This window comes from Melozone crissalis, unplaced genomic scaffold (genome assembly GCF_028551555.1).
Source record: "Melozone crissalis strain CALT ecotype California unplaced genomic scaffold, PUWL_Pcris_2 ptg000057l_1, whole genome shotgun sequence".
NCBI lineage: Eukaryota > Metazoa > Chordata > Aves > Passeriformes > Passerellidae > Melozone > Melozone crissalis.
This window is the reverse complement of record NW_026535835.1, coordinates 1415649-1439702: the sequence shown is the minus strand read 5'-3', so window position 1 is coordinate 1439702 and position 24054 is coordinate 1415649. Positions and strand designations below refer to the sequence as shown.

Genomic DNA, 24054 nt, shown 5'->3' with positions numbered 1-24054 from the left:
GTGAGCCCGGTCCCAGCGAGCCCCTGCCCGCCCCCGGCAGCGCGGGCGGGGCTGCCCCTACCCGTGGCCGAAGGGCGAGATGAAGTAGATGCAGCAGTGCACTCGGTTGTCCTGGATGTTTTTCCGGTTGAGGCCACTTTCGTCACGGAAATACTGCTCGAACTGCTGGTCGATGTAGTCGGCCACCGGCTTCCAGCTGCAGGGACAGTGAGGTGACACCCAGTACTCTGTGAGACCCCCCTGCTCTCTGTGGACCCCCAGCTCAATACCTCCATGGCTCAGCACCTAAGCCCCGTGAGCCATGGGCATCCCACCCACCACGGGCTATCCCCCAACTGGGGAGACCCCCATGCTGTGGCACTCACTGTCCCACCCTGGGGACAGTCCCCACCCCGTGGCACTCACTGTCCCACCCACTCTGGGGAGAGTCTCCATGCCGTGGCACTCACCATCCCTCTCTGGGGACAGTCCCCACACCTGGCACTCACCATCCCACCCACCCTGGGGACAGTCCCCATGCTGTGGCACTCACCATCGCACCCTGGGGACAGTCCCCACGCTGTAGCACTCACCATCCCACCCACCCTGGGGACAGTCCCCATGCCATGGCACTCACCACTCGGTGTTGTTGACGGCGTCCCCAAAGCCCGGCGTGTCCACGATGGTCAGGCGCAGCTTGACCCCCTTCTCCTCGATGTCCACCACGTGCTTGGTGATCTCCACTGTCTGCGTGATGCGCTCTGTGGGGAGGGACACGCGTCACCAAGGGGGACACCATGGTGACAAGCTGCAACCCCCAAGCGCCATCCCCCACCCTGGGGCTGGGTGTCCCTGCTGGATCAGCCCTGACACATGCCCTGCTCCAGCAAGGAGAGGATGCTCCATGCTGTGGTCCCCACATCCCCACGGATGGTGGGCAGCCATCCCTTGGTGGCTGTGCCACTGCCACCCCAGAGCCCAGCTCAGGCAGCACAGGGCTCTGCTGGGGCTGGGCCTTGCTCAGGAGCATTTCAGGTGACCCCACAGCTCCAGAGTGCACGTGCCCCTTCACCCCAGGACCCTCCATGTCCCTGCATCCCCCAGGATGCTCCTGCTGCATTGTGTGTTTTGGCTTTCACTCCAAGCAACGGAAACAAATCAAACAAACCCCTCCTGGGGATTTGGGCAACTTTGGGCCATTTTAATTCAAAAACTGGCTGCAGCTGAACTGGCACTGTGCTCCAGGCCCTGACTGTCCCCAGCCTCCCAGAAATGCTGCAGCTCCAGCCAATCCCCAACAAGCCAGGGCTTGTTTTCCCCGGGGAATAAAGTCCCCGTGGGGAGTCCCCATGCTGTGCAGGGGGGCTCTCACTGCCTCAGAGCGGTCCCCAGTGCCAGTGGGCAGCTGGCAACACAGCACATGTCATTTCAGGGCAGGGAGAGGGGCTGCAGCCCCCAGAGCATCCCTGGGCTCTGCCACTGCCCAGGTCACCCAGGACACCCCTGTGGGCCGTGACTGTCCCCGACCTTCGGCGTTGAGCAGCTTGCGGTCCCTGTACATGTCCGTCAGGAAGAGGCTGTTGACCAGGGTGGACTTGCCCAGCCCGGATTCCCCTGAGAAAGAGGGACAAAGATGAGGGGGCAGCCAGGATCCCCCTCCCCAGTGCAGGGTGTTTGGGATGCAGGGTGGGGTCAGCACCCCAGGCTGGCTGGACCCCCGTACCTGCCACCATGAGGGTGAAGTCAAAGCCCTTCTTCACCGACTTGCGATGCACCTGGTTGGGCAGCGTGGCAAAGCCCACGTACTCCTTGTCATCCTGCAGAGGGCAGAGGGGACGTGGGACAGGGACACCACCAGCACACCTCCTACCCTGGGAACCCCCTTCCCCCGACCCACAAAGGGATTCCCAGGGTTGAAGTTCCAGGGGATGAGGCCATGCCCACCCAAAGCCTTTGGGGACATCCTCCATCCCGCAGCCCCTCGCCCCAGGTGTGTGTCCCTCCCTCCCTCCCTCCCTCCCTGCCCAGGGACACATCCCGCACCTCGGAGGAGTCGTAGGGGTCCAGCTGTCCCCAGGGGCTGCGCGGGCGGTTGGGGCTGGGGGGCGGGGGGGCGGCGATGTGCTGCTGGAAATCCGCGGGCCGGGAGCGGGAGAAAATCCTGGCGTCCCTCTCGTCACTGCCTTCGTCTGGGGGGACCCTGGCCCCGCTGCCCAGGGGGTGGCCGGGCTCCCGCCGGCTCTCCGGGGCCTCCACCTTCCTGGAGCTGTCAGTTGCTGGGCAATCCCGCAGGAACTGGGTCAGCTCAGCCTCGTCCGAGTCCTCCTTCAGGAAACGTTTTATCTGGGGACCAAAGGAGGAGGTGACAGGGGCGGTGGCAGTGCCAGCCCGACGTGGCAGGACCCAGCTCAGCCTCACAAGCCCCCAAACCGCAGCAGCCAGACACATGCAGCCTGAAGGTGGCAGGGATGGGAGGAGAGACGGGACACGGCCACCCCAGGGGACCGGCCACCACCCTGGGGACAGCCACGGGTACAGCCATGGGGACGGCAGTGGGGACAGCCGTGGTCCCGTGCACCTCGGGCGCTTACGACTTGCGGCGTGGGGACGGCAGCCAGCTCCTGGCACTCCGGGGGACAGGGGTGGGCACCTTCCCCCTGGGCACCCCGCCGCTCCTCGGGGTCTTCTGGGGCAGCCAGGACCCCCCCGCGCCCCACGGCCTGCCAGGAGCACAGGGAGGGGCCGGGAGGAGACAGAGACACCGAGAAGAGATGAAGAGCGATTGGGGGGTGGCCTGAGCTGGGGGAAGGCAGAGAGCAGGCAGGGGTCCCCTGGTGCCCACGGCCCCCGCCCGCTGCCCGTTCACGGGGTGTCAGCACAGGGGCCTCGTCCCCGCAGCACCGGGAGAAAGCCAGGGCAGGGGACACGGCCAGAGACACGACCAGGAGCCGACACCTCCTTGCCCTGGCTGTTCCCGTGGACCGGGGCGCGGGCAGGGGCGGGGGACAGGCACAGCTGCCCCCGAGCTGCTGCCCGAGGGCTGCCGGGGCTGGGACGGGGGACGGCAACGCCGGGGTTGGGATGGCTCCACATCCTGTTTACAAGCGCTGGCGGGAGGAGACGCGTTCCCAAGGGCACGTCCGGCAGCGGCTCCCGTGGGACCAAGCCCCGCTGCCAGCAGGCACCGATGTCCCCAAGGTCCCAAGGCAACTGCCAGGCCACCCCAGCTCCAAACGAGAGGCACGCAGGGGCCGAGGGAGCCCGTGACCCTGTGGGCTCCCAGCTGGGCAGTGTCCCCCCAGAGCGGGGCCTCGAGGCGAGGTGCCTCCATGGGGACCCACACGTGTCCTGCCCCGCGCCTGGTCCCCGCTGGCTGGCGGTGCCGGCGGCAGGCGAGATGCGGGAATCAGCGGGCTGGAAACAAGGTCACGGCGCTGCCCGGGCCGAGCGCTCGCACGCCCGGCCCCGCTCCCGCTGCCCCCGCGGCCACAGCACGGGGACCACGGGCCAGGCTGGGGGACAGCAGGTGGCCCCATGGCGGGGGCTGCCCCATGGCGGGGCTGCGGGACCCCCGTGCTCCCCTCTGCCCCAGCGGGTCCCGAGTGCTCGCTGGGTCTGTGTGGCCGCAGCATCCTCTTCCTCCCCCCCTTGGCCTGGGGGGCCTCAGTGCCAGCCCCCAGCGCGGCCCGGCCAGGGACACTCGGGGATGGGAGGTGATGCCACCACCAGCGGCGAGCGCTTCCAGCCCTGCTGCCGCTCCATCCCTCGGGGCTCCAGCCCTTTGGGGCTCGCCCTCATCTCCCACCCGCGGCGAAGCCGATGACTTCGGCAGTGCTGCAGCACCGAGGTTCGCGCCCCATCCTCGGGGGTCCTGCAGCCAGCGCGGCCCCGGCAGGGCTGTCCCGGGGACGGAGGATGAGCTGCGGCACCTTCCCGCAGAACCGGGGTGTTCCGTGCCCCCACCCCCTGTGCCCCCTCTCTCGGCCCGCCGGGCACGGGCGCTGCCCCCGTACCTCTTGCCCAGGCTGCAGCTCGGGGCCGGTGGCCATGGCTCAGCCAGCGTCGCCCGTGGCCAGCAGGAGATGCCGAGCGGCACCGGCTGCGCCGAGGGCTGGAGAGCAGCATTAGCATAACTCCACCCTGGGCAGGCTGCGCACCCAGGGGCCGGGCACGGCAGGGGAGAGGAACCCGGGCAGAGCCGAACCCAGCTCCTGCCCGGCTGGGGACGTGTCAAGGACCAGCCGTCATTGGCCAAGGGAGGTCCTGGGGGGGCTGCAGGAGCACCACCAGCACCCCTGGGCTGAACGCACACATTGCCTACAGCCCAGGAGGACACTCAGTCCTTGCAAACACCTCTGTCCCAGGAAGAAAATCCGCTCCATCCTGGGATAAAACTCCCTCCATCCCGGGATAAAATTCCTCTCCATTCCAGGATAAAATTCTTCTCCATCCCAGTGCACACCACATCCACCCCCGCTGCCCCCCGGAGCGTTCCCCAGCAGGGCTCCACACCCTCTCTGAGATCAGAAACTCAGTTTTCCCGCACTTTTGCACCTGACACTTAAGCTTCCCCACGTGGCTTTAAGCTCTTGCTCGAGCTGGGCCTGGCTGGGAAGGACCCAGCCCCGGCCTGGGAGAAGCAGGGACGCTGCCCACCCCAGGGATCTCAGGCAGGAGCTCCAGCATTCCTGCCTCGGCTTTCCCGGCTCATCGCTGGGAGGCGAAGGGTTAACAGTGCCCCAGGAGGAGCCGTGGGTGGCAGCCAGGGCTCCCCGGCTGTCACTTCGGGGTCACCAGGGATGGTGATTCACCTTGATGCGTGTCGAGATGCATCAGAGCAGCTCAGGCGCGATCCAGGGGCGCTCGGCCGCTTTCCCAGCGTCCCAGCCCGCACTCCCGGCAGGAGCGGGGATTTACGGCAGCGAGAGCCCGGGGCTGTGTCGGTGCCCCCGTAAGCAGATTACACACGCGGCTGAGTGCAAGCCGGCCTCACACCCGGGCTGTCAGCGCCCCGCAGCCGCAGGAGCAGCCCCGTCCCCGCCTGTCACTCTGCATCGCGCCGTCCCCGCGCCGTGACAGCCCGAGGGATGCGGCGCGGGGGGACACGGGGGCGGCGGGCAAAGCCTGACCGAGGAAAGCACCGGCTGCCCCTGAGCATCGCTCCACGGGTACCGCATTCCCACCGAGGTGTTTTCCCCGGCAAAGGAAGGGAACATCCCGGCGAGGCGCTGTCCCTACCGCCAGGATGACAGAGGCGTCCCCAAGCCCTCTAAAGGTGACACCCAGAATGCCACCCGCGGCACGGCCGCTGTGTCACTGTGGCTGAGTATCCCAGGCACAAACGCGGTCCCAAAGGCACGAACGCCGCGCAGGAGAAGCCCCCAGCGAAAGGCCAGCGCTGCCAGGGGGACGGGAGCGGGGCTGTGCCCGGCCCTGCTTCTGGGCGCACGGGATGCTCCCCCTGCAGAGCCAGGGCACCCCCAGCTCTGCCATCCCACCCCTCAGCAGCGTTCCAGATGGGAAACGGAGTCTCCCGGCAGCTCCAAGGGGAGCAGGGTGCCGGGCACCCCAAGGATGGGGGGCAGGCTGTGCTGTGGGTCCCTGCTCTGGGCAGGGGGTCAGCACCAGGCAGGTGAGCACAGCCCTTGGTGCAGCAGCTCCAGTCCCTCTCCCGCAGGAATCCTCCAGTTTGAAGGGCCTGAGAGCACCTGAGTGGGGACCCCAGGATGGGACCATGGCTCCCTGTGAGCCGGGATGTGACAGCGAGGCCTGTCCAGGCTGGAGACCCGGTGACATCTCAGCACGTGGGGCCGGGCACTCAGGGATCTGACCCGCTCAGAGGCGGGAGCAGAGACCGGGGGAGGGACACACCAGTGCTCCTGCTGCTCCTCTGGGCCAGCCGGGAACTGCTTTGGGGACAGAGGGATGTGGCACTGGTGACGGGGCACCGGCTCTGCTTCTGTGGGTCCTTCTGGAGCACCTCCAGCCCCAGCTCACCCCACGGGCAGGGGCGAGGGAGCCCAGCTGGCCCCGGTCCCCAGCTGTGACTCTGTCCCCCCCCGATGTTTCCGAGGCTGATGTGTGCATCCCACAGGCACAGTCTGGAGCCTGTCGGGAAGGCGCTCCGTTGCGACACGCTCCGCCAGCCGCCCTCCTCTCTGCTTTCGCTGCATCCAGCTCCGGAGGAATGTGCCGGGCTGGTTCCCACGGCGCTGCCGGGGCAGCGCGGCCGCGGCGCTCCCCACCAAGGCCGCTCGTCCCGGGGCCACCAGCCGGTGCCACGCGAGCCACGGCGGCAGCCCTCGGTCCTCACCCCCACCCCGGACACGGCCCGAAGTCCCCGCGGAGACGTGGCCCGGCCGGGCGGCCGCAGGGGACCTGCCACCGCCGCGGAGGAGCGAGGCAGAGCGGGAGATGCGGAACAAGCCCCCGCGGGCTGGGAACGCCAGCGGCGGCTCCGGACCCTGCCGGTGAGTGCAGAGCCGGCTCCGTGCGTGTGACGGTCCCGGCCGAGGGCCCGGCCGGGCTGGCAGTGCCACCAGCGCCCCAGCCCGGGGACCTGCCAAGAGCTGGGAAGCGATGCTCGGCACGGAGCCGCACCGGAGCGGCTCCCGCTGCCCACGCACGGACACCCGTGGGAGGAGCGCGGGACGGGGACACGCAGGTGACGCTCCCGAGCGCTGCCCTCCGGATGCCCCGGTGAGGGCCCGTGGCCCCTTCGCCTCTCCCGGGGCTGCGCCCTCCGGGGCCGGGCAGGTGCTGCCCCGCCGCCCGTGTCCCCCCCGCGCTCCGCTGCGGCACCGGCGGCCCCGGTCCGCTCCGCCCCCGCGCACCGTCACCTTCACGGAGGGCAGCGGGCTGCGGGAGCGGGCCCGGGCTGCGGGAGCGGGCCCGTGCCACGGTGCGGGGCAGCGCGGGCCGGGCCGGGCCGGTCCCACGTCCGCGCCGGCCTTACCATGGCTGCGGCGCCGGGCGCCGTCCGGGAGCGGCGGCTGCCGATGGGCACGGCCGGGCCCCGCCGCGGATTAGCAGAAATAGCAGCGGCGGGGGCGGGGGCGGCCCCGGGGCGGGGCGGGCGGGGGGGCGGGCGGGGCGGCCGCTCGGCATCACCGGCAGCGGCACCGGGCACCGGCAGCGACACCGGCAGCAGCAGCAGCGCCCGGCCCCGCGCACTGCGCTCGGGTACAGGCAGCAGCACCAGCGCTCGGCGCTGCACACGAGGCACCGGGCACCGGGCACCCCACACGGGGCACTGGCACCACGCACTGGGTACCAGCACCGGGCACTGGGCATCAGCGTCCAGCCTTAGCATTCGGCTCTGGCATCAATACCTGGCACCGGTGCCAGGCACTCGCCTTGGCACTGGGGCCGGGCACCGGGCACCAGCTCTGGCAGCACTCACCGGGCACCGGGAGCTGCACAGGGCACGGGATGGTGGCACAGGGCTCCAGCATCAGGAACAGAAACTGCAGCAGGGACAGGGCACCAGTACCAGGGACAGGGCACAGCACCGGGCGCAGGGCACAGCGCTGGGTGCTGGGCATTGGCAGGGCCCAGTGCAGGCAGTGGGTACAAGGCCCCAGCACCAGTCAGTGGTGCAGTGAGAGGGAATGGCCCCGTGCCGGTGAGTGACCTCCTGGCAGTGTCACCAGCAGCAGGCATTGCCCGGCAGGTACCAGGTACTGTGCAGGAGGCACTGGGCTCACACCAGCCACTGCCTCTTGGGAGCACTGGGCACCAGTTAGGGGGTGTTGAGTACTGGGAGAACACCCAGCCCCACACACCCCACAGCACCTGCTGGGTACCAGGGACTGGCGACTGCCCAGGGCACAGGTCACCAAATCCCAGTTTCCCAGTGCTCTCTCTGCAAAATGCCAGCCTGCCTCCCCCTCCCGAACCCTTCCCGGGGCTGCTGCTGAGCCATCCTGCCCCTGGCCGGTGGGCTGGCAAAGGGACCCGGACACCCGGCCGTGCCCCTGTCTCCAGGAACGGCAGCGCCTTCCCGGGATGTCCCCCAGCCCATGTGAGTGGCAGTGGCACGCGGCCGTGTCCCCGTGTCCCTGAGGGCAGGGCTGGCACCGCGGGCTCCTGTTCCGGCCGGGAAAGGGCCGGGGCAGCCTTGGCCGCGGGGGCTGCTCCCCGTGGCACGCAGCTGGCACAGCTCAGCCCTCCCCACATTTCTGTCTCCCGGCCCTGCTGCTCCTCAGGACTGTCCTTGTCCCACTTCAAACCCACTCCAAGCCAGCGAGCTGGGGAGGTCACATGCATTCCCAGCACATCCCTCTCATGGGCTTCTCCTCACTTGCCTCAGTTTCCCTGCCCATGAGAAAAGCCAGTGGTGATTCCCCAGGAGGAAAAAACAGATCCAGCCCCAGTGAGGCTCTGACCAAAGCTGTGTAACTCCACAGGGACTATCTCACCTTGTCCCCAACCTTGTCACTGCCTGGAATCTCTTTCCCTCGGATGTTATAGATCCAGGCTGTGTCCAGATGGCTCTACATTCTCTTTATTCCCATAAATAACCATCACAGGCTCAACGCAGCCTCAGAGAGCACCGGTGGCCACCTCGACCCTGTATTTGGGGGGTCCAGGCAGGGATCCCTCTCTCCTGGCACTGCATCTTGGCCGCTGGGGGTGCGGGCAGGGGGCAGGTAGGGGCAGGCAGGGCAGGCAGGTGAGGATGGCTGTTTACATCCCTAATCCCCACAGGCAGCGCTTTCCTGCAGGATTACCGGGGATTAGGGGCTCGGGGGCTCCAGGAGCTCAGCCCGGGCTCTCCCTGCCCTCCAAGGAGCAGCGCTGAGCCCCGCGGGGATGGGAGGGCACTGCCAGGGTGAGCCGGGCGCTCTCGGGCCGGCCCTGCCGGGATCAGCTCCGTGTTCCTGACCTGGCCAGGGGCACAGCCACTCTCTGGCCACCGCCTCGCTCCCGTAGCCCAGTGCCCATCGAGGCCGGGAGCTGCAACCTGGGCTTTACACGAGCATTAAAAGCTGAAGGGATCAGCTGCGGAGCGGGAGGGACACAGGGGCTGCACGCTCCTGTCTGGGAGCGATGGGGACACCCAGGGAGGGTGGCACGGCTGGGGAGCTCCCCAAGGTCCCCGAGGCACCCCGGGGTCCCTCGGGCCGGCAGCAGCAGCGATCCTCGGGCCCGGCCCGGCTGGGAAGTCTCCGCTCGCTACCGGGGCCCGGAGCTCTATAATTACCATGGGAGGCTGAGTTATTTTGGGAAGCGGCTTTGCTGCTGCCAAAGCTTTTATTCCTTCAAACCAAAACAAGATGGAAAGAGCCCAGCCCAGGATGCTGCATCCGGCGGGCGTGGGGAGCTTTAACCTCCTCGCTGCCTGCCCGGGGCTGCCCCTGCCGGCTCCCCCTGCCCTGGCATCACCCAGCACCGGCTCCCCCTGCCTGCCCTGGCATCACCGGCACCGGCTCCCCCTGCCTGCCCTGGCATCACCGGCTCCTCCTGCCTGCCCTGGCATCACCCAGCACCGGCTCCCCCTGCCCTGGCATCACCGGCACCGGCTCCTCCTGCCTGCCCTGGCATCACCTGGCACCAGCTCTCCCTGGCCTGGCATCACCAACACCGAGACAGCACCCGGGGCTCTCCCTGCCCCCACCGCCATCACCCAGCACTGGCTCCCCCTGCCCTGGCATCACCTCGCACCAGCTCCCCTGCCCTGGCATCACCGGCACCGGCTCCCCTGCCATGGCATCACCGGCACCGGCTCCCCCTGCTGACGTGGCATCACCGGCTCCCCCTGCCCGCCCTGGCATCACCGGCTCCCCCTGCCTGCAGCGGCATCACCGAGACAGCGCCCGGGGTTCCCCCTGCCCGGGGGGCTCAAAGCAGGGCTGGGGGAAGATTGGGGGTCACAGAGACCACAGGGTGTCAGCCAGGCATGGGATGGGGCTGGGGTCACCACGTCCTCGTCTGCTGCCAGGTCCAGAGGCCACATGTTGGGATGCTCCCCTGCATCTGCCGTGACAATCTCTATTTTAGCTCTTTCTCTTGCAATGGGTCCTGTCTGGAGGCATTCCCTGGCTGGGCCCAGGAATGCCATGTGCAGGGAGCACCGCACATCCCAAGGGACAAAGCCCCAAGGATCCATCCCCAAAGCCACCAAGCACAGGCAGAAGTTCTGCTCTCCCCTCTCCAAAGCAGCCAAACAGGCTCCAAGCTGGGAATAAACTCATTTTTCACACTGTGGAAAGGATGAGCCACATCAGGCACCCTACAGTGCTCCCCAAGATCTGCCCCAGCAAAGGGATGAGGTGGGTTGGGGGGTCTGTGGTCAGTGGAGCCTGAAAACCTGGGGTGTAGCTCCTGCCTTTTGGCTTCTTTCCCTTGGTCTGAGCCCAGGGCTGCCCATGCCTGAGCTGCTCCCTGTGCTTGAGTCTAATGTGGCAGCTAATTGCCCCCAAACCTACAGTCTGGGGTCCCCCAAACCCAAAACCCACATGCCAGGGTCTTCCAGCTCCCCAAACCCATGCACAGGGGTTCCCTAGACGCACATGTCAGGGTCCCACAGCTCCCCAAACCCACATCCCAGGGTCTCCCCACCCTTGGGCTGTCTCTGCAGGGAGCTCCTGCTCAGAGCAGGGGGTTCTAAGGGTCCACATTCCCCAAGTCCAGGCAGTGCCAGCCCCTTGGAGGGATTTGGACATGGGATGTGCTCTAAGGAACGGTGTCACAGCAATGGGGACGGTGTCACAGACATCCAAACCCAGAAGCCCGCGTGGTCCCACCCAAAGCCCCCTTTCCTCCTTGGCCTGAACCTTCCCACAGCTCATCACGTGTCAGCAGCTCCCAGATCCCTCCCAAAGGACTCATCAGTCGATGGTGCCCACCCCTGGTCGTGCCTGGGGCCCTGGTGGCACTGGGCAATGCAGGAGCACCCATCACTGTGCTGGAGCTGGGGGAGGATGCAGTGGGATTGAGAGAAGCCACTTCTCCCCCCAGAAGCAGCTGAGGCTTTCAGGCAGCCCCAGCTGTCCCCTCCCCGGTGCCTGTGTCCCCACAGGACACAGGGATGGCCCCCAGTGCCCCCAGCTGGCAGAGAGGATGGCAGGACCATGTTCCCAGGGCTGTGTTTATAAATGCCATGTTTATGTAGATCTTACCAAAACTGCTGGCAAATGAGGTGGGAACTGCTTCCCATGGGATTTTCTGGCCTGGGTTTGGCCAGCCTCACCTGTCAGGGACCAGAGGACACCAGAGGGGGGACAGGAGCTGCAGTGACAGCTGCAGTGACAGCCCTTCTTCCCATCCCCACACCCCACAGCTCCAGCCACAGGGGAATTGAGGCAGACAGACAGGTACTGACCCCCACCATTGGCCTCAGAGCTCCACCAGGGTTTTGGGTGTCTGGATGTTCCCCGTGGAGCCACCAGGTGCTGGTGACATGTGTGACCCAAGGAGGTGGCTCCTATCCCAGCCCAGCTTGCAGAGGGGAGGTGTGACAGTGCCACCAAATTATGGAGGGAGGGCTCAGGCTGCTCCAGAGCCACACAGAGCCCTGATCCTGAGCCAGGGGAGGGATCTGTGCCACCTCTGGGGACAGGGTCAGCTGTGACACACACCCTGCAGAGCCACGTTCAATGCAGGATGGGAGATCAGAGGGCTGGAGGACAGCAATGATCCCAGGATGTCTCAGGTCCAGCCTCTGGCTGAGCTGGAAAGGGCTCCAGAGGATCCCAGAGCCATTGCCTGCTCGGCACTGGAAACTCCTCATGTGAGGGTGAGTCTTGCTGTGGCCAGGGCTGGGGGTGAGACCCCATGTCCCCATGGGGCTGGACACCCCAGCCAGACCCCTGTGACCCTCCTCCAGCTCCACATGTCCCTATGGAGCTGGGTGCTTGCTGGGATCCCAGGAATCCTCCTCCATCTCCACACATCCCTGTGCAGCTGGATGCCTTGCTGGGATCCCAGGAATCCTTTTCCATCTCCACACAGCCCTGTCCTGACTGGTCCCCAGCACCTCTCCTCCTTGCACATCTCAAGCCTCATGAGGACCCTCTGCCAGTTACCCCTGTCACAAGATGTCCCCCAGGAGGGTCCCCGCAGCACCAGTGCCCACCTTGCCAGGATTCCTGGAGAACCTGCCCTTGCTCCTCTCCCCTGGAGTCCCAAACTCCCCCACCAGGAATGTGACCAACCCACAGCCAATGGTTCATGGCTGGAGCTCTCAGCTGTGTCCTTGCCAGAGCCACTGGTGCCTTTGGCCACCCCTTGGTGGGGACACCTGGCTCCCCACGTGCCACCATACCAGACTGGGGCAGGACCCTACCAGAGACATCCCTGGGGGCACAGAGCAGGAGCTGGGAGGAGACAGTGGGTGCAGTGGCAGCTCTTGGTGGCCTGTGACATGGTCTGGGTGGCCTTGTCCCTCCTGGGAAGGGATGGCTGGAGGGGACAGCCAGGTGCTGGTGATGGGATGAGTCTCTCCCACGGGCACTGGGTCAGGCTAGACAGGGGCTGGATTTGGGCACAGGATGCTGCACAGCCCTGGAGGAAACTTTCGGGTGACAGTGACAGCATGGGGCCACTGTGGCTGTGCCAGAGCCACCTCCCTGCCTGGTGAGGGGGTGTCCCAGCTGGTGGCTTGGTCTGGGATGAGTTGCTGGGGTGACTCAGTGGCCACTTGGTTTTGTGGCCAGCTGCTGGCTCTTGCCCCAAGGGCCACCAGGAAGTGTCCCAGTGGGTGTGGTGTCCCTGACACCCCCAGGCACTCCTGCATCCAGCTGGGTGAGGGGCTGGGGGGGTCCCATGGCTTTGGGGGTTCCTACTGCAGAGCTGGGGTCTCCTGGGGTGCTGCTCTCCTGTGGCAGCAGGGCACTGGGACAGTGGTGTTCCCAAGGTGTGGTGGCCACAGTGGCTCCCTCACCCCAGCGCTCCCAGGGAGTGACAGTGTCCTGCTCCCAGAGCAAAGAATCAGCACAGTGGGGTGTCACCAGGGGCAGTGACAGCCTGTGACACCAGGCAGGGTGTTAGTCCCTGTCCCTCACTGGGCTACTGGGGAACAGGCAGTCAGGAGCCTCTCCAGGAGGGGGGACAGTGCCACTGTCACTACATCCCCCCCCCATGTCCCTCCAGAGCAATAAACCATGAGGTTCTCTGGTGGGGGTTCCAGCCTGGACCCTGGGACCCTTTCAGGCTCCTTCCCCAGCTGCAGCATCACTGGGGACACCCTTGGGGACATCCCCCCAGTCCCATCCCTTCCCTGTCACTCCCCCTCAGCTCTTTGGGTTCCAGGTCTTCTCCAGCTTCCAAAGCTCGCCCTCCCCAGGCATGGAGCCCCCCCACCTTGGAGACCTTAGTTTGGTTCAGAGAGGTGTTGAGGATAGAGGGACAGCAGGGCAGGGCCATGGGCTACCCCAGCATGAGCCACCTCACTGTTCCCTGGCGCTGGTTTTACACCAAAGGCAAATCAGCTCCAGCACCGATGGTCACACAGCTCTGTCACCTGCCTGTCACCACCCCGGCATGACAGTGGGAGGGGACACAGTACTTGGGGGCCCTGGTGACAAAAGCAGGGGTGGCACCAGTCCCAGGGCTGGGGGTACCCACAATGGGGTGGGGACAGCACAAAGGGGGACAACAGTACTGCCCCCATGGGGGTGGGCGAGCTGGTGGGTGCCACCACGGACAGTGCCAGCCCCACCCTGGGCACGGGGACCGTCCCCTCCTGCCTCAGTTTGCACAGGAGCTCCCAGCCCCCCGGGGGAGGCGAGCGATTGCCAACAGGCCGGGCAGCGAGCGGGGAAGGATTTATTGACTCACGGCTCGGGGTACATCACAGTTTGAGCTCCCTTCCCGCCTCCGCAGAGGACGTCACCTTGGACTTCCCGGGCAAAAGTGCACGGAGAGGCTTCACAGTTTGATCCCTTCGGGAAAGCAGAACCGAGGCAGTGACAAATGGCAAACGCTACGTTGTATGAAAAAATAATACAAACTCTTCTCTTTAAATATCTTACAGAAAAATGAACCTGAATAAAGAGCATGAAAAGCACCGCGTGGCGCAACCCCCCCGGGCCCTCCGGGGCAGGGGGACCGAGATGAGCCCAGCCCCAGGACCCCAGCACTGCGTGGTCGGGGCTCAGCACGGCAGCAGAGGCGCGGGGGCGGCAGGGACCGCTACGTGCCTGTCCCCACGCCACGGGGGTGTCCCCTCGCCCGGCCGGGGGTGCGGCGGGAGCAGCCTCAGGGCCGGCCGAGGGCGTTGCTACGAGGGTGCCCTGGGGGGCCGCGGGGTCCCTCCCGTGTCCAAGTGCAAGTTCACGGAAAGCCAAGGCACCGTCCGGGGCAGCCCCGCTGTGCAAAGGGGAGGTGAGCCGGGGTGGGGACACGGGGACGGTCCCCGCGGTGCGGCCAGCCGGGCTGGTCCCGGCGCTCAGAGCTACGGCGTGGGGGTGCCCAGGGCCATGCGGCCCCGGGGAGAGCCAGCTCCCCGGGGTGGGCAGCGGGACGGGGGCCATCCGGGGGCCCGGGGATCCAGCCCCGGGGGGAGGCAGCCCCAGGAGCGGCTGGTGGCGAGCGCAGCTCCGTCTCCCGTGGCTGCGGAGGGGCGCGGGCGGGGGCTCTACCGCGGGGCCGCGGGCAGCGCCCCCTCCCGCCGGTGCGCCTCCCCGAAGGCTCGGTCCAGCTGCTCCAGCTGCGAGCTCAGCGGCAGGTGGATCTCCAGGTGCATGCGCAGCGTCTCCAGCCACTGCTCCAGCTTGGCGAAGGACGGCCTGAGCGAGCAGGGGGACAGGTGGCAGCTCCGCTGGCTCTGTCCCCACCCCGTCCCCTGCCCCGGGGACCCCCGCGGGTCCCCAGCACCCACCGCTTCTCGGGGTCCAGGTCGCAGCAGCAGACGGCGATGGGGAAGAAGCTGGGGGGGCAGGCGGGGGGGCAGTAGCGCTCCAGGAAGCCCCGGACGTTGAGGCCGAAGTCGGTGGTGCGGGGCAGGTAATCGGGGTCGGCGCTCACCCGGCCGATGATCTGCGGGCGGCGGCGGGAACGGGCGGGCTCAGCACCAAAGGGGGACCCCAACCCCAAACAGGGACCCCTAAGCCCCAAGGGGGAGATGTCCAAGCCCCACGAGGGAGCCCAAGCACAATGAAGAAACCCCAACCCCAAGAGAGAGACCCCATCAGGGAGACCCTTAACCGAAGGAGAGAGGCCCCAACCCCAGGGGAGGACTCCAAGTCTAAGAGGGGGAACTCGAGCACAATGAGGACCTCAACCCCAAAAAGGAGACCTCAACCCCAAAAAGGAGACCTCAACCCCAAAAGGGAGACCCCAACTCCAAGGAGGAAAACCTTACCCTGGAGGGTAACAATGAGGACTCCAAAGCCTAGGGGGACCCCAAGTCAATGGGAAAAGGCTCCAATCCTAAGGTGAAGACTCTAAGAGACTCTAAACATCCCAATCCCAAGGAGGGTACCCCAGCCTTGGGGAAGTGACCCCAAACACCATGAGGACCCCAGCGCCCATGGCAGACCCCAGCCCCAGGGGCACTTGCCTCGCACAGGACGATGCCGAAGGAGAAGATGTCCACCTTCTCATCATAGCTCCTCCCTGCAGACACAGAGTCAGGCCACGTCACACGTCCTGTCCCAGCCCCACCACGCGTCCCCTGCCTGGGGACAGAGCCCTGGCTGGCCACACGCCCCTCACCATTGATCATCTCGGGGGCCATCCAGTAGGGGTTCCCCACCACCGTGTAGCGTTTCTTGCGGTCCGGTTTCTTCAGGTTCTTGAGATGTTCGGGCTGGTTCTTCTCATCCACCATCAGCCGCGCCAGCCCGAAGTCAGCCACCACCACACTCTTGTTCTGGGGGGCAGAGGGAGGGGTGAGGCCTGGGGGAGCCAACAGGGCCTGAGAGCCCCAGCCAGGCTGGGGGAGGGCAGCACCAAGGTGGGACTCACCTCCCGCACGAGGCAGTTGTGAGAGTTGAGGTCGCGGTGGATGATGTTCATGGAGTGGAGGTAGGCCTGTGGGAAGGGTGGGCTGAGAGCAGCGGTACCCCCACGCCATGGTCCCCCCGCTCAGCAGTGCCCCTTGCACCCACCCATCCCATGGTGGCACCCACCATGCCAGCAGCGATGTCCTTGGCAAAGCTGACCCGCTGGCTCCAGGGGTAGTGGCTGTCCTGGGGGGCAGGAGGGGGAGTTTGCCAGGAAATGAGAAAGGAAGAGAGGTCCCCAGCCACACTGGGGCTGTGGGGTGGTGGGGGACCAACCTGCCTCCCCCGGTGCTCACCATGCTCTTGATGAGGCTCCTTAAAGTGCCCCCTTTGATGTACTCTGTGATGAAGTTGAGCCTCTTCTCCTTATAGAGCACTCCAATGAACTTGAGCACGTTGGGGTGCTCCAGGCAGCGCATCACCTTCACCTGCAGGAGAGCCCCCAGCCCCGTGTCCGTGACACCCCAAGGCTCCCACACCCCGGACAGAGCTGCTGCTCACAGGCTCAGTGGGCAGGGCTGCACCCACGGGGCTTGGTCACCCCTGTGCAGGGGCTGTGCCCAGGTGGGGCCAGGATCAGACAGACCCATCCCTTGTGGCCCTGCAGCCTGGGGGATTACGGACAGGGGACCCTCACCTCTTTGAGGAAGGTCCTCTGGGTCTCCTCATCAAAGCGAATCAGCTCCTTCATGACCATCACCTCGCCCGTCTCCCGATGCGTCACCTGGCCGGGAGCGCAGGGACTCAGCCACCCCCTCCATCCTGGGGAGCCGAGACCCCCAGGCTGGTGCCCCCTGCCCACCTTGATGGCCTGGCCAAAGCAGCCCTTGCCCAGCACCTCCCCATGGATGAGGTCCGAGGGGCGGAAGATGCGGTGGGCGCGGGACACGACGCGCAGGGACTCGGAACGCCCGATGTCCTTGCGCTGCGACGCGGGAGAGCCCACGGAGCCCGAGCCCGGGGACTTGTCCGTGCTGCAGCTCCTCCTGCGGGACGGACGGGCAGAGCTCAGCGTGCTGGGGACACCCAGCAGGGACAGAGACAGGGACAGGGGTGGCCTTACGTGACAGCGCGCTGGCGCATGGCAGCGGGGTCCCCGCAGGGCACGGGGGCTGGCGAGCGCAGGGGGCTGCACAGGGCGGGCAGGGGGCTGCCTGCCAGCCCTGGCTCCTGGCCCAGGGGCTCGTGGGGGTCGTGCTCGATGGTTAGCTGCAGCAGGCGGCTCGTCTCCTGGATCAGCAGGTCGATCTGCACAGGGACATGGTGATGGGGTGGGTTTGGGGACATGGCAGAAGTGGGGCTGGCTGGGGTGTGACAGGGGGACCATACCTCATCCAGGGGGACGTGGCCAATAGGGGTTCCATTGATCTCCAGGATGCGGTCACCAACGTGGATGGAGTTCTTCATGTCAGGGCTGATGCAGTCCGGGTCTACCCTGTGGTGACAGTGGGGTCAGACCCCCGACACTGTCACCATCAGTGGGGTGTACTAGGACACTCCCAGTGGGTGTGTCAGACCCCACTGTCACCTCCTGGAGAGGGACATGCTGGCACAGTCTCCACAAGCCACCCCAACCACACAGGGACATGCATGATACCCACTCAGGTATATAAGGGAATGCTAGCATGGCATGCACAGCCTCCACAAACCCCCCTGCAGTTGGGGACACGCCACCACGGTCCCTACAGGCCACCCCTGGACAATGCGGACAACCCAGCACCACCCCTCCTCTCCCACACCAAAACGTGTCCTGGGATGGATCCCAGCGGCAGAAGGGGCACGGGAAGCCCCAGCCCTGGGGAGGGGACGGCGGCAGAGGGGACAGGGACGCACTCTCGGACGCGCACGGTGCGCGGGTGCTCGGTGCCGCAGCCCTGGTCGATGGAGACGGAGAAGCCGCGCTTGCCGTCGGAGCAGGCGGGGATGGACACGAGGGTGACGGTGTGAGGGATGCGGGAGGCCGGCGAGTCCGGCAGGATCTGCTCGATCACCGGCGTCACCACCATCTGGTAGTAGCAGTGGCCGCTGTGGGGAGCAGACAGGAGGGTGGGTGGGGGTGCTGGGACGCGTCCCCCCGGCCCCCCGGAGCAGACGTACCAGTAGAGCTTGGAGCGCTCCACCAGCGCGTACGTGTCCCCGTCCCCGATGAAGGCGCGGCAGTTGAGGCAGCTGAAGCACTCGGGGTGATACTTCTGCTCCCCGGCCACCTGTGAGCAATGGCATCAGCCCCGGGACCCCCTGTCCAGGCACCGAGGGCAGGGCCGGGGCTCAGAGGGGCCTGGGAGCACCCACGGGTGCATTGGGGCTGCGGGTAGGGTGGGCTGAGCTGTGGGATGGTGGGGACAGAAGTGCCACCAAGTTGGAGGTGGCTGCAGGAACATCTCCCACCACGCTGAGCTTCTCCCCTGCGTTCCCCAGTCCCAGCAAGGCCCTCCAGGGTCCCCTAAAACCTAGAGGACATCCCTGACACACCCAGTGGTGCTGGGGATCTGCACCCCTTCCCCCCTGCCCTGCTCCCCAGGAGCTCAGCCATGGCACAAGGGCACAAGGCTCCGTGTCCCACCCTGGGGGCCCCGTGGTGCTCACCATGACCAGCCCCTTGGTGATCTGCTCGGAGCAGCCGTGGCACAGCTCCCCGAAGCGTGCCCAGTAATCCTTCTTGCAGTACAGGCGCCCATCCTTCTCGTAGTACTGGTGGGACAGGGAGGCCCCGCACTCACAACACCTGCGGCAGGGACAGGGACACCCTTGTCACCTCGTCCCCACTGTCACCCCAGGGCACAGCCAGTGCCTGCCCACTCCACAGCTCTCTGGGCAAGCTGCTTCCCTCACTGCCTATGTAGCTGCAGGGCCACTGCATCAATGTGTCACCATCCCCAGGGTGACAGCAGGTGATTCCAGGGGTGTGACAGTGCAGGCTGGGGCTGCAGGGACACGTGGGGACACTGGGGTGGACAAGGGAGGGGACGTGGGGCAGGGAGAGGCATGAGGAGGGAAGCGCCAGCTCTGCATGGATGTGCCAGCCTGGACAAAGACACACAGAGGGATGTACCAGACTGGTGACAGACATGCCACCCTGGTGACAGACAGACGTGCCAGCCTGGCACAGGCTTACAGAGGGATGAGACAGACTGGTCACAAGCATGGCAGCCTGGCCACAGAGAGAGGGACATGCCACCCTGGTGACAGATACACAGAAGGGCATGTCTCTCTATCCATGACTAGGGTGACATGCCAGTCTGGTCACAGACATACAGAGGGAAGTCCCACCCTGGTCATGGGTCTGTCACCCTGCTCACAGATGTGACAGCACAGTCATGGGTGCACAGAGGAACATGTCACTCTAATCATGGACAGAGGGATGTCCCACCCTGGTCACAGATGCGCACAGGGATGTGCCAGCCTGGTGAGGGACGTGCCAGCCTGGTCACGGATACACAGAGGGATGTGTCAGACTTGCCATGGACATGACACCGTGGTGACAGACGTGCCAGTCTGTGTGTGTCACTGGCACAGACACACAGAGATGTCCCAGCCTGGCCACAGATGTGCCAGCCTGGCGCAGACACACAGAGAGATGTCCCAGCCTGGCCACAGATGTGCCAGCCTGGCACAGACACACACAGGGACATGCCAGCCTGGTCACGGATACACAGAGAGATGTCCCACCCTGGTGACAGATGTGCCAACCCTCAGGGACAGAGGGACATGTCCCCTTGGTCACAAACTCCCCACCCTGGCACAGACAGCCAGAGGGACACGCCAGCCTGGCCAGGGACATGCCAGCCTTGGGACAGGGGCACAGGGATGGGGAGCTGCTGGGGGATGCAGGGGGTGACAACAGCAGGGTGTGCCCGGGGCTGCAGAGGGGCCTGGCAGCTGTGGGATACAGCACCAGGGGGGCACATCACACTGTGCAGGAGGGGACACGGGTACCAGAGAGGATTTCTGTGGGGTGTGGGAGTGCCTGGGGGGTGCAGAAGGGGAGCCACAGAGGATTTCCTATATGGGAGTGCTGAATGGGTGCAGGGGATGCTGTGGGAGGGGTGCAGGGCGCTGCAAGGGGGGAGATCCTCTTGGGAAGGGGGTGCAGGGGGGGCTGTAGGGGATTTCCTGCAGGGGTCTGCAGTGCCGGGGTGCTGTGGGATGCGGGGCTGCTGCAGGACACTCTGCAGGGGATGCGGGGGGTGCCCGGGGACTGTCGCAGTCCCCCCCCCCCCGCCCACGGCCACGCAGGTGGAATACCAACCAGCGGTGACGTCACGGCGCGGAGTTTCCCCACCCCATGACGTCATCGCAGAGGACTCCCCCTCCGATGGCGCAGCACGAAACCTCCCCCGGGCTGGGGGCGGGAGGAGGAGGAGGAGGAGGGAGAGGAGGAGCAGCAGGGGGAGAAGGAGAGGGAAAAGGAGGGGGAAACGTAGGACAAGGGGAAGGGGAGGGGGACAAGGAGAAGAAGGGGAGAGGGAGAAGAGGAGGAAGGCTTTCAGCAAGCCCAGCGCTGCCGGAAGCCGCTCATCCGGGGGGACCGGATCCAGCTGCGGCCCCGCAGTGGCTTTGCTGTCTGACGGCCCGGAGGGGGGGAGCCGAGCATGGGGGACACAGGCTGAGCCCCCCTGCGGAGCCCATCCTGACCCGCTCCCACCTCAATCCCACTCCCACTCACTTGGCTCCAGCGCTCAGGACGCGGCTCTTGCTCAGCACGGCCGCCAGCATCCTCCTCCACCGACAGGGACACACCCCGGGGACAGCCCTGGGCACCCCCAGCCCCGCAGGGAACCCTGCCAGGTCCCGGGCACCCCTGTGCCCCCCGACCCGGGCCCTTGCTCCTTCTCCTCCTCGGGGCTCCAACAGCTGGAGCGGCCGGGAGGGCTCGAGTGAAAGAGGAAACTGGGAGGGAGGGGGGCGGGTGACATCAGCCACACGCGCCCTGTCACCCGGCAGGAGGGGACAGCGGGGGACAGGCAGCAGAGCCCTCTGCCAGGCCTGGCCTCGGCCGGAGCACCCCCACGGGTGCCAGGAGCCACAGCCACGCCTGTCCCTGCCACGGCTGGAACGGGAGGGAGCACTGTCCTTGTCCCTGCAGAGCATCCCACTGTCCCCGATGCCATCCCAGTGTCCCTAAGGCCATCCATCCCAGTGCCCATGACACCATCCATCCCGATGCCCCCGATGCCATGCCACTGTCCCCGGCGGGTCCCACCTGAAGCAGTCGGCATGCCAGTCAGCCTTCAGAGCCTGCAGGTACTGCCCATCGTAGATGCCCTGCCCACAGCTCGCACACACCGGCAGGTCGCTCCCTGCAGGCGGGGAACACCAGGGGACAGCGCTGTCACCCGGCCAGCCCGCCCGGCCACCCACGGCAGCAGCAGCCGGGATGAAATCCCTGTGCCCGGGGGAGAATTCCATCCCACACCCATCGATCCCCCAGCGGGTCAAGGTCGGGGCACCCACGGCCCCAGGGCTGGCAACAGGGCAGGGTGGGATGGGGGCACACGGTGGGGGCAGGATGGGGCAGAGGGGTGGGATGGGGGCACAGAGTGCAGGGAGGGTGAAGAGGGGCAGGATGGGTGCACCAAGGCAGCCAGGGTGGATGGTGGGGTGTGGGATGGGTGGTGGGTGCATGGGGGGACAGCAGGATGAGTGCTGGGGGGTCCTGGGGGGACACAGGGGGTGCAGAGTGGGGGATGAATGGGGGACACACAGACGGGTGCAGGATGGGTACGTGGGCAGGCACAGTGCAATGGGGGACACAGGGGTGCAGAGTGGGTGATGGAGGATGCAGAAGGACACACAGGGATGCTGGAAGGGTGCTGGGGGATGAATGGGGGGACAGAGGGGGATGTGGAGGGGTGCTGGGGGATGAATGGGGGGACAGAGGGGGATGCTGGAGGGGTGCTGGGGGATGCAGGAGAGCACAGAGGGGTGCAGAGGGTGCTGGGGCATGCACAGCCCATGGGGGAACACAGGGGGTGCAGAGTGGGTGATGAATGGGGGACACACAGAGGGGTGCAGAGTGGCTGCAGGGGGGTGCAAGTTCTTGGGGTGTGTGGGGAGATATGAGTGCAGAGGGGAAGGAAGGCATAGCAGAGATCTGGGGGTGCAGGAGGGATGCAGGAAGATTGGGGGGTGCAGGAGGGATGCAGGTTGGAGGGGATGGGGGGCACAGGAGGGGCACACAGAGTGTGCAGGGGGAGATGGGGAGGTGTGGGGGTGCAGGAGGGGATGCAGGCTGGACAGGGGTGCAGCAGGAGATGTGGGGTGCTGGGACGGGGCAGGCAGGGATGCAGGCTGGCTGCACAGTTCTTGACAAGGAGGATAGGGGAGATTTGGGGGTGCAGGGGGGAATGCAGTTGGGTGGCAATACAAGGAAGAATGGGGGGGATGGAGTCTGCACTTGGTGGAACAGGGAAGATCTGGGGGTGCGGAGGGGATGCAGGGGGAACAGGGGCTGCAGGGGACATTCGGGGGTGTGGGGAGGATGCAGGCTGGATGGGGTGCAGGGGGATGCAGGCCAGGGGAGTGATGCAGGGTGGGGTGCAGTGGAGGATGCAGTGGGTGCTGTGAGCTGGATGAGTGAGAGGGGCAGGGGGTGATTTGCGGGTGCAAGAGGCGTGCGGGATGGCCGGGGAGCGCAGGGGACGTGTGGGGGGCACGGGGGACGGAAGGTGCGGGACGGGCGCTCCAGAGGGGGATGCAGGGATGGAGGGTGGTGCAGGGGGGCTGTGGGGAAGGTGCAGGCTGGATGGGGGGACAGGGAATGTCGGGGCGCAAGGGAGATGCAGACCAGAGGGATGCAGTGGGGGATGCAGGGGGGGATGCGGGTACACGGGGACATTTCGGGACGCAGGGGTGATGCGGGCTGGGTGAGGGTGCAGGGGGCGTGCTGGGGTGCAGGGGTGCGGGATGGAAATGCCGAGGAGGGTGCAGGGTTGCGGGGACAGTGGCGAGGCCGGGGGCTGCGGGCAGGATGCGGGCAGGATGCGGGGGGCCGCGGGCCGGCGGGAGGGTCCGCAGGAGCCGGGCTGGGGGTCCCGGGGCCCGAGCGGCGGCGGAAGCGCTGAGTCAGCCGGGGGGGCTCGGGGGGTCACGCACCTTCGTCCTCTCCCATAGGCTCGTCCCTCCAGGTGCAGCACAGCAGCATCAACCTCATGCAGGCGCGCAGCCGGCGCCGCGCCGCGCCGGGGCTGTGGCGGAGGCGGTGGCCGGGCCTGAGGCGGAGGCGGTGGCCGGGCCTGTGGCGGTCCCCGCGCGGGCGCAGCCCCGGTCGGGCCCCCCCGGCCCTGCCGCTGCCGCTGCGGCTCCGGGCGGCACCGCGGCGCCTGCAGCGCGCCTGCGCGGCCCGGGCGGGGCGGGGCCGCGGGAGCACGGGGCGGCCCCAGTGTGGGTGTGACCGGTGGGCGTGGTCGGCAGGGACCGGAGATGAATGGCCGCGGTCGGGGCCGAGGTTCGGGCTGCGCCATCGGGCCCGGGGGGATGCGCGGGTCACGGAGCGATGGCGCCGTCCTCTCGCCCTCCCCTGGCCATCACGGGTGTCCCCACACCCCGCGGTGTCTCCAGCTACGCCAGGCCAGCCCCATGTGCAGGGCAGAGGTGTCGCCACAGCCACTACTGGTCATCACGGGTGTCCCCTCGTGCCCCGGGCCGTCACTGTGGTCAGGGCACAGGCGTTCCAATTTGCTCTGGGATGTCACCGTGGGGCATCACATGGGTGTCTCTCTCATTTCCCGCGCTGTCACCGCGGGATGGAGCACGGACATCTCCCTGCATCCCCGGGCCCCCACCATGGTGAGGGGCATGGACCTCATCCTGGATCCCGGGCTTGTAACTGTAGGACAGGTTATGGATGTCCCCTTCATTCCCTGCAGTGTTACCCAGGGATGGCACATGGATGTCACATGGATGTCACCCCCTGGGCTGTCACCAAGGGCAGGCACAGCCTCCTTGGTCCTCAAGCTGTTACCGGGGCACAAGAAATTGTCTTGCACCCCCAGGCCCCCACTGTGAGTCAGAGCAAAGACCTTTTCATGGGTTCCGAGGCTGGCACACTAGGACAGGGCAGAGATGTTCCCAGCACCTCAGGCCAGGGCACAGACCGCCCCTGGGACCCTGGGCTGTCACTGTG

General features: G+C 66.7%; 2 protein-coding genes across 4 annotated transcripts in view; both read right to left on the bottom strand.

Annotated features, from left to right (window-relative positions):
* Positions 1–6993, bottom strand: part of LOC128943996 (septin-4-like) — a 208906-nt gene extending 201913 nt beyond the window's left edge. For 2 of the 3 annotated variants that reach the window (XM_054287052.1, XM_054287053.1), the window contains exons 1-6: positions 3993–4357; positions 2023–2322; positions 1703–1796; positions 1507–1593; positions 617–740; positions 62–196 (exon numbers count right to left, since the gene is read on the bottom strand). In XM_054287052.1, the coding sequence (XP_054143027.1) occupies positions 62–196; positions 617–740; positions 1507–1593; positions 1703–1796; positions 2023–2322; positions 3993–4028 (776 nt within the window). In that variant the 5' untranslated portion in view covers positions 4029–4357. Of the gene's footprint in view, positions 1–61; positions 197–616; positions 741–1506; positions 1594–1702; positions 1797–2022; positions 2323–3992; positions 4358–6934 lie in introns of those variants that run through there. The other variant, XM_054287054.1, reaches the window with a different exon arrangement.
* A 7278-nt stretch (positions 6994–14271) lies between these two features.
* Positions 14272–23132, bottom strand: LIMK1 (LIM domain kinase 1). The gene is made up of 16 exons (XM_054287126.1): positions 23025–23132; positions 21133–21229; positions 18516–18654; positions 18027–18136; positions 17763–17954; positions 17259–17364; positions 16993–17177; positions 16732–16915; positions 16567–16653; positions 16226–16357; positions 16056–16115; positions 15892–15957; positions 15640–15796; positions 15485–15540; positions 14804–14961; positions 14272–14711 (listed from the first exon to the last, which is right to left on the bottom strand). Exons 1-16 carry the CDS (start codon positions 23080–23082, stop codon positions 14561–14563), a joined length of 1938 nt encoding a protein of 645 aa, XP_054143101.1. The 5' UTR covers positions 23083–23132; the 3' UTR covers positions 14272–14560.
* Positions 23133–24054: the final 922 nt, after the last annotated feature.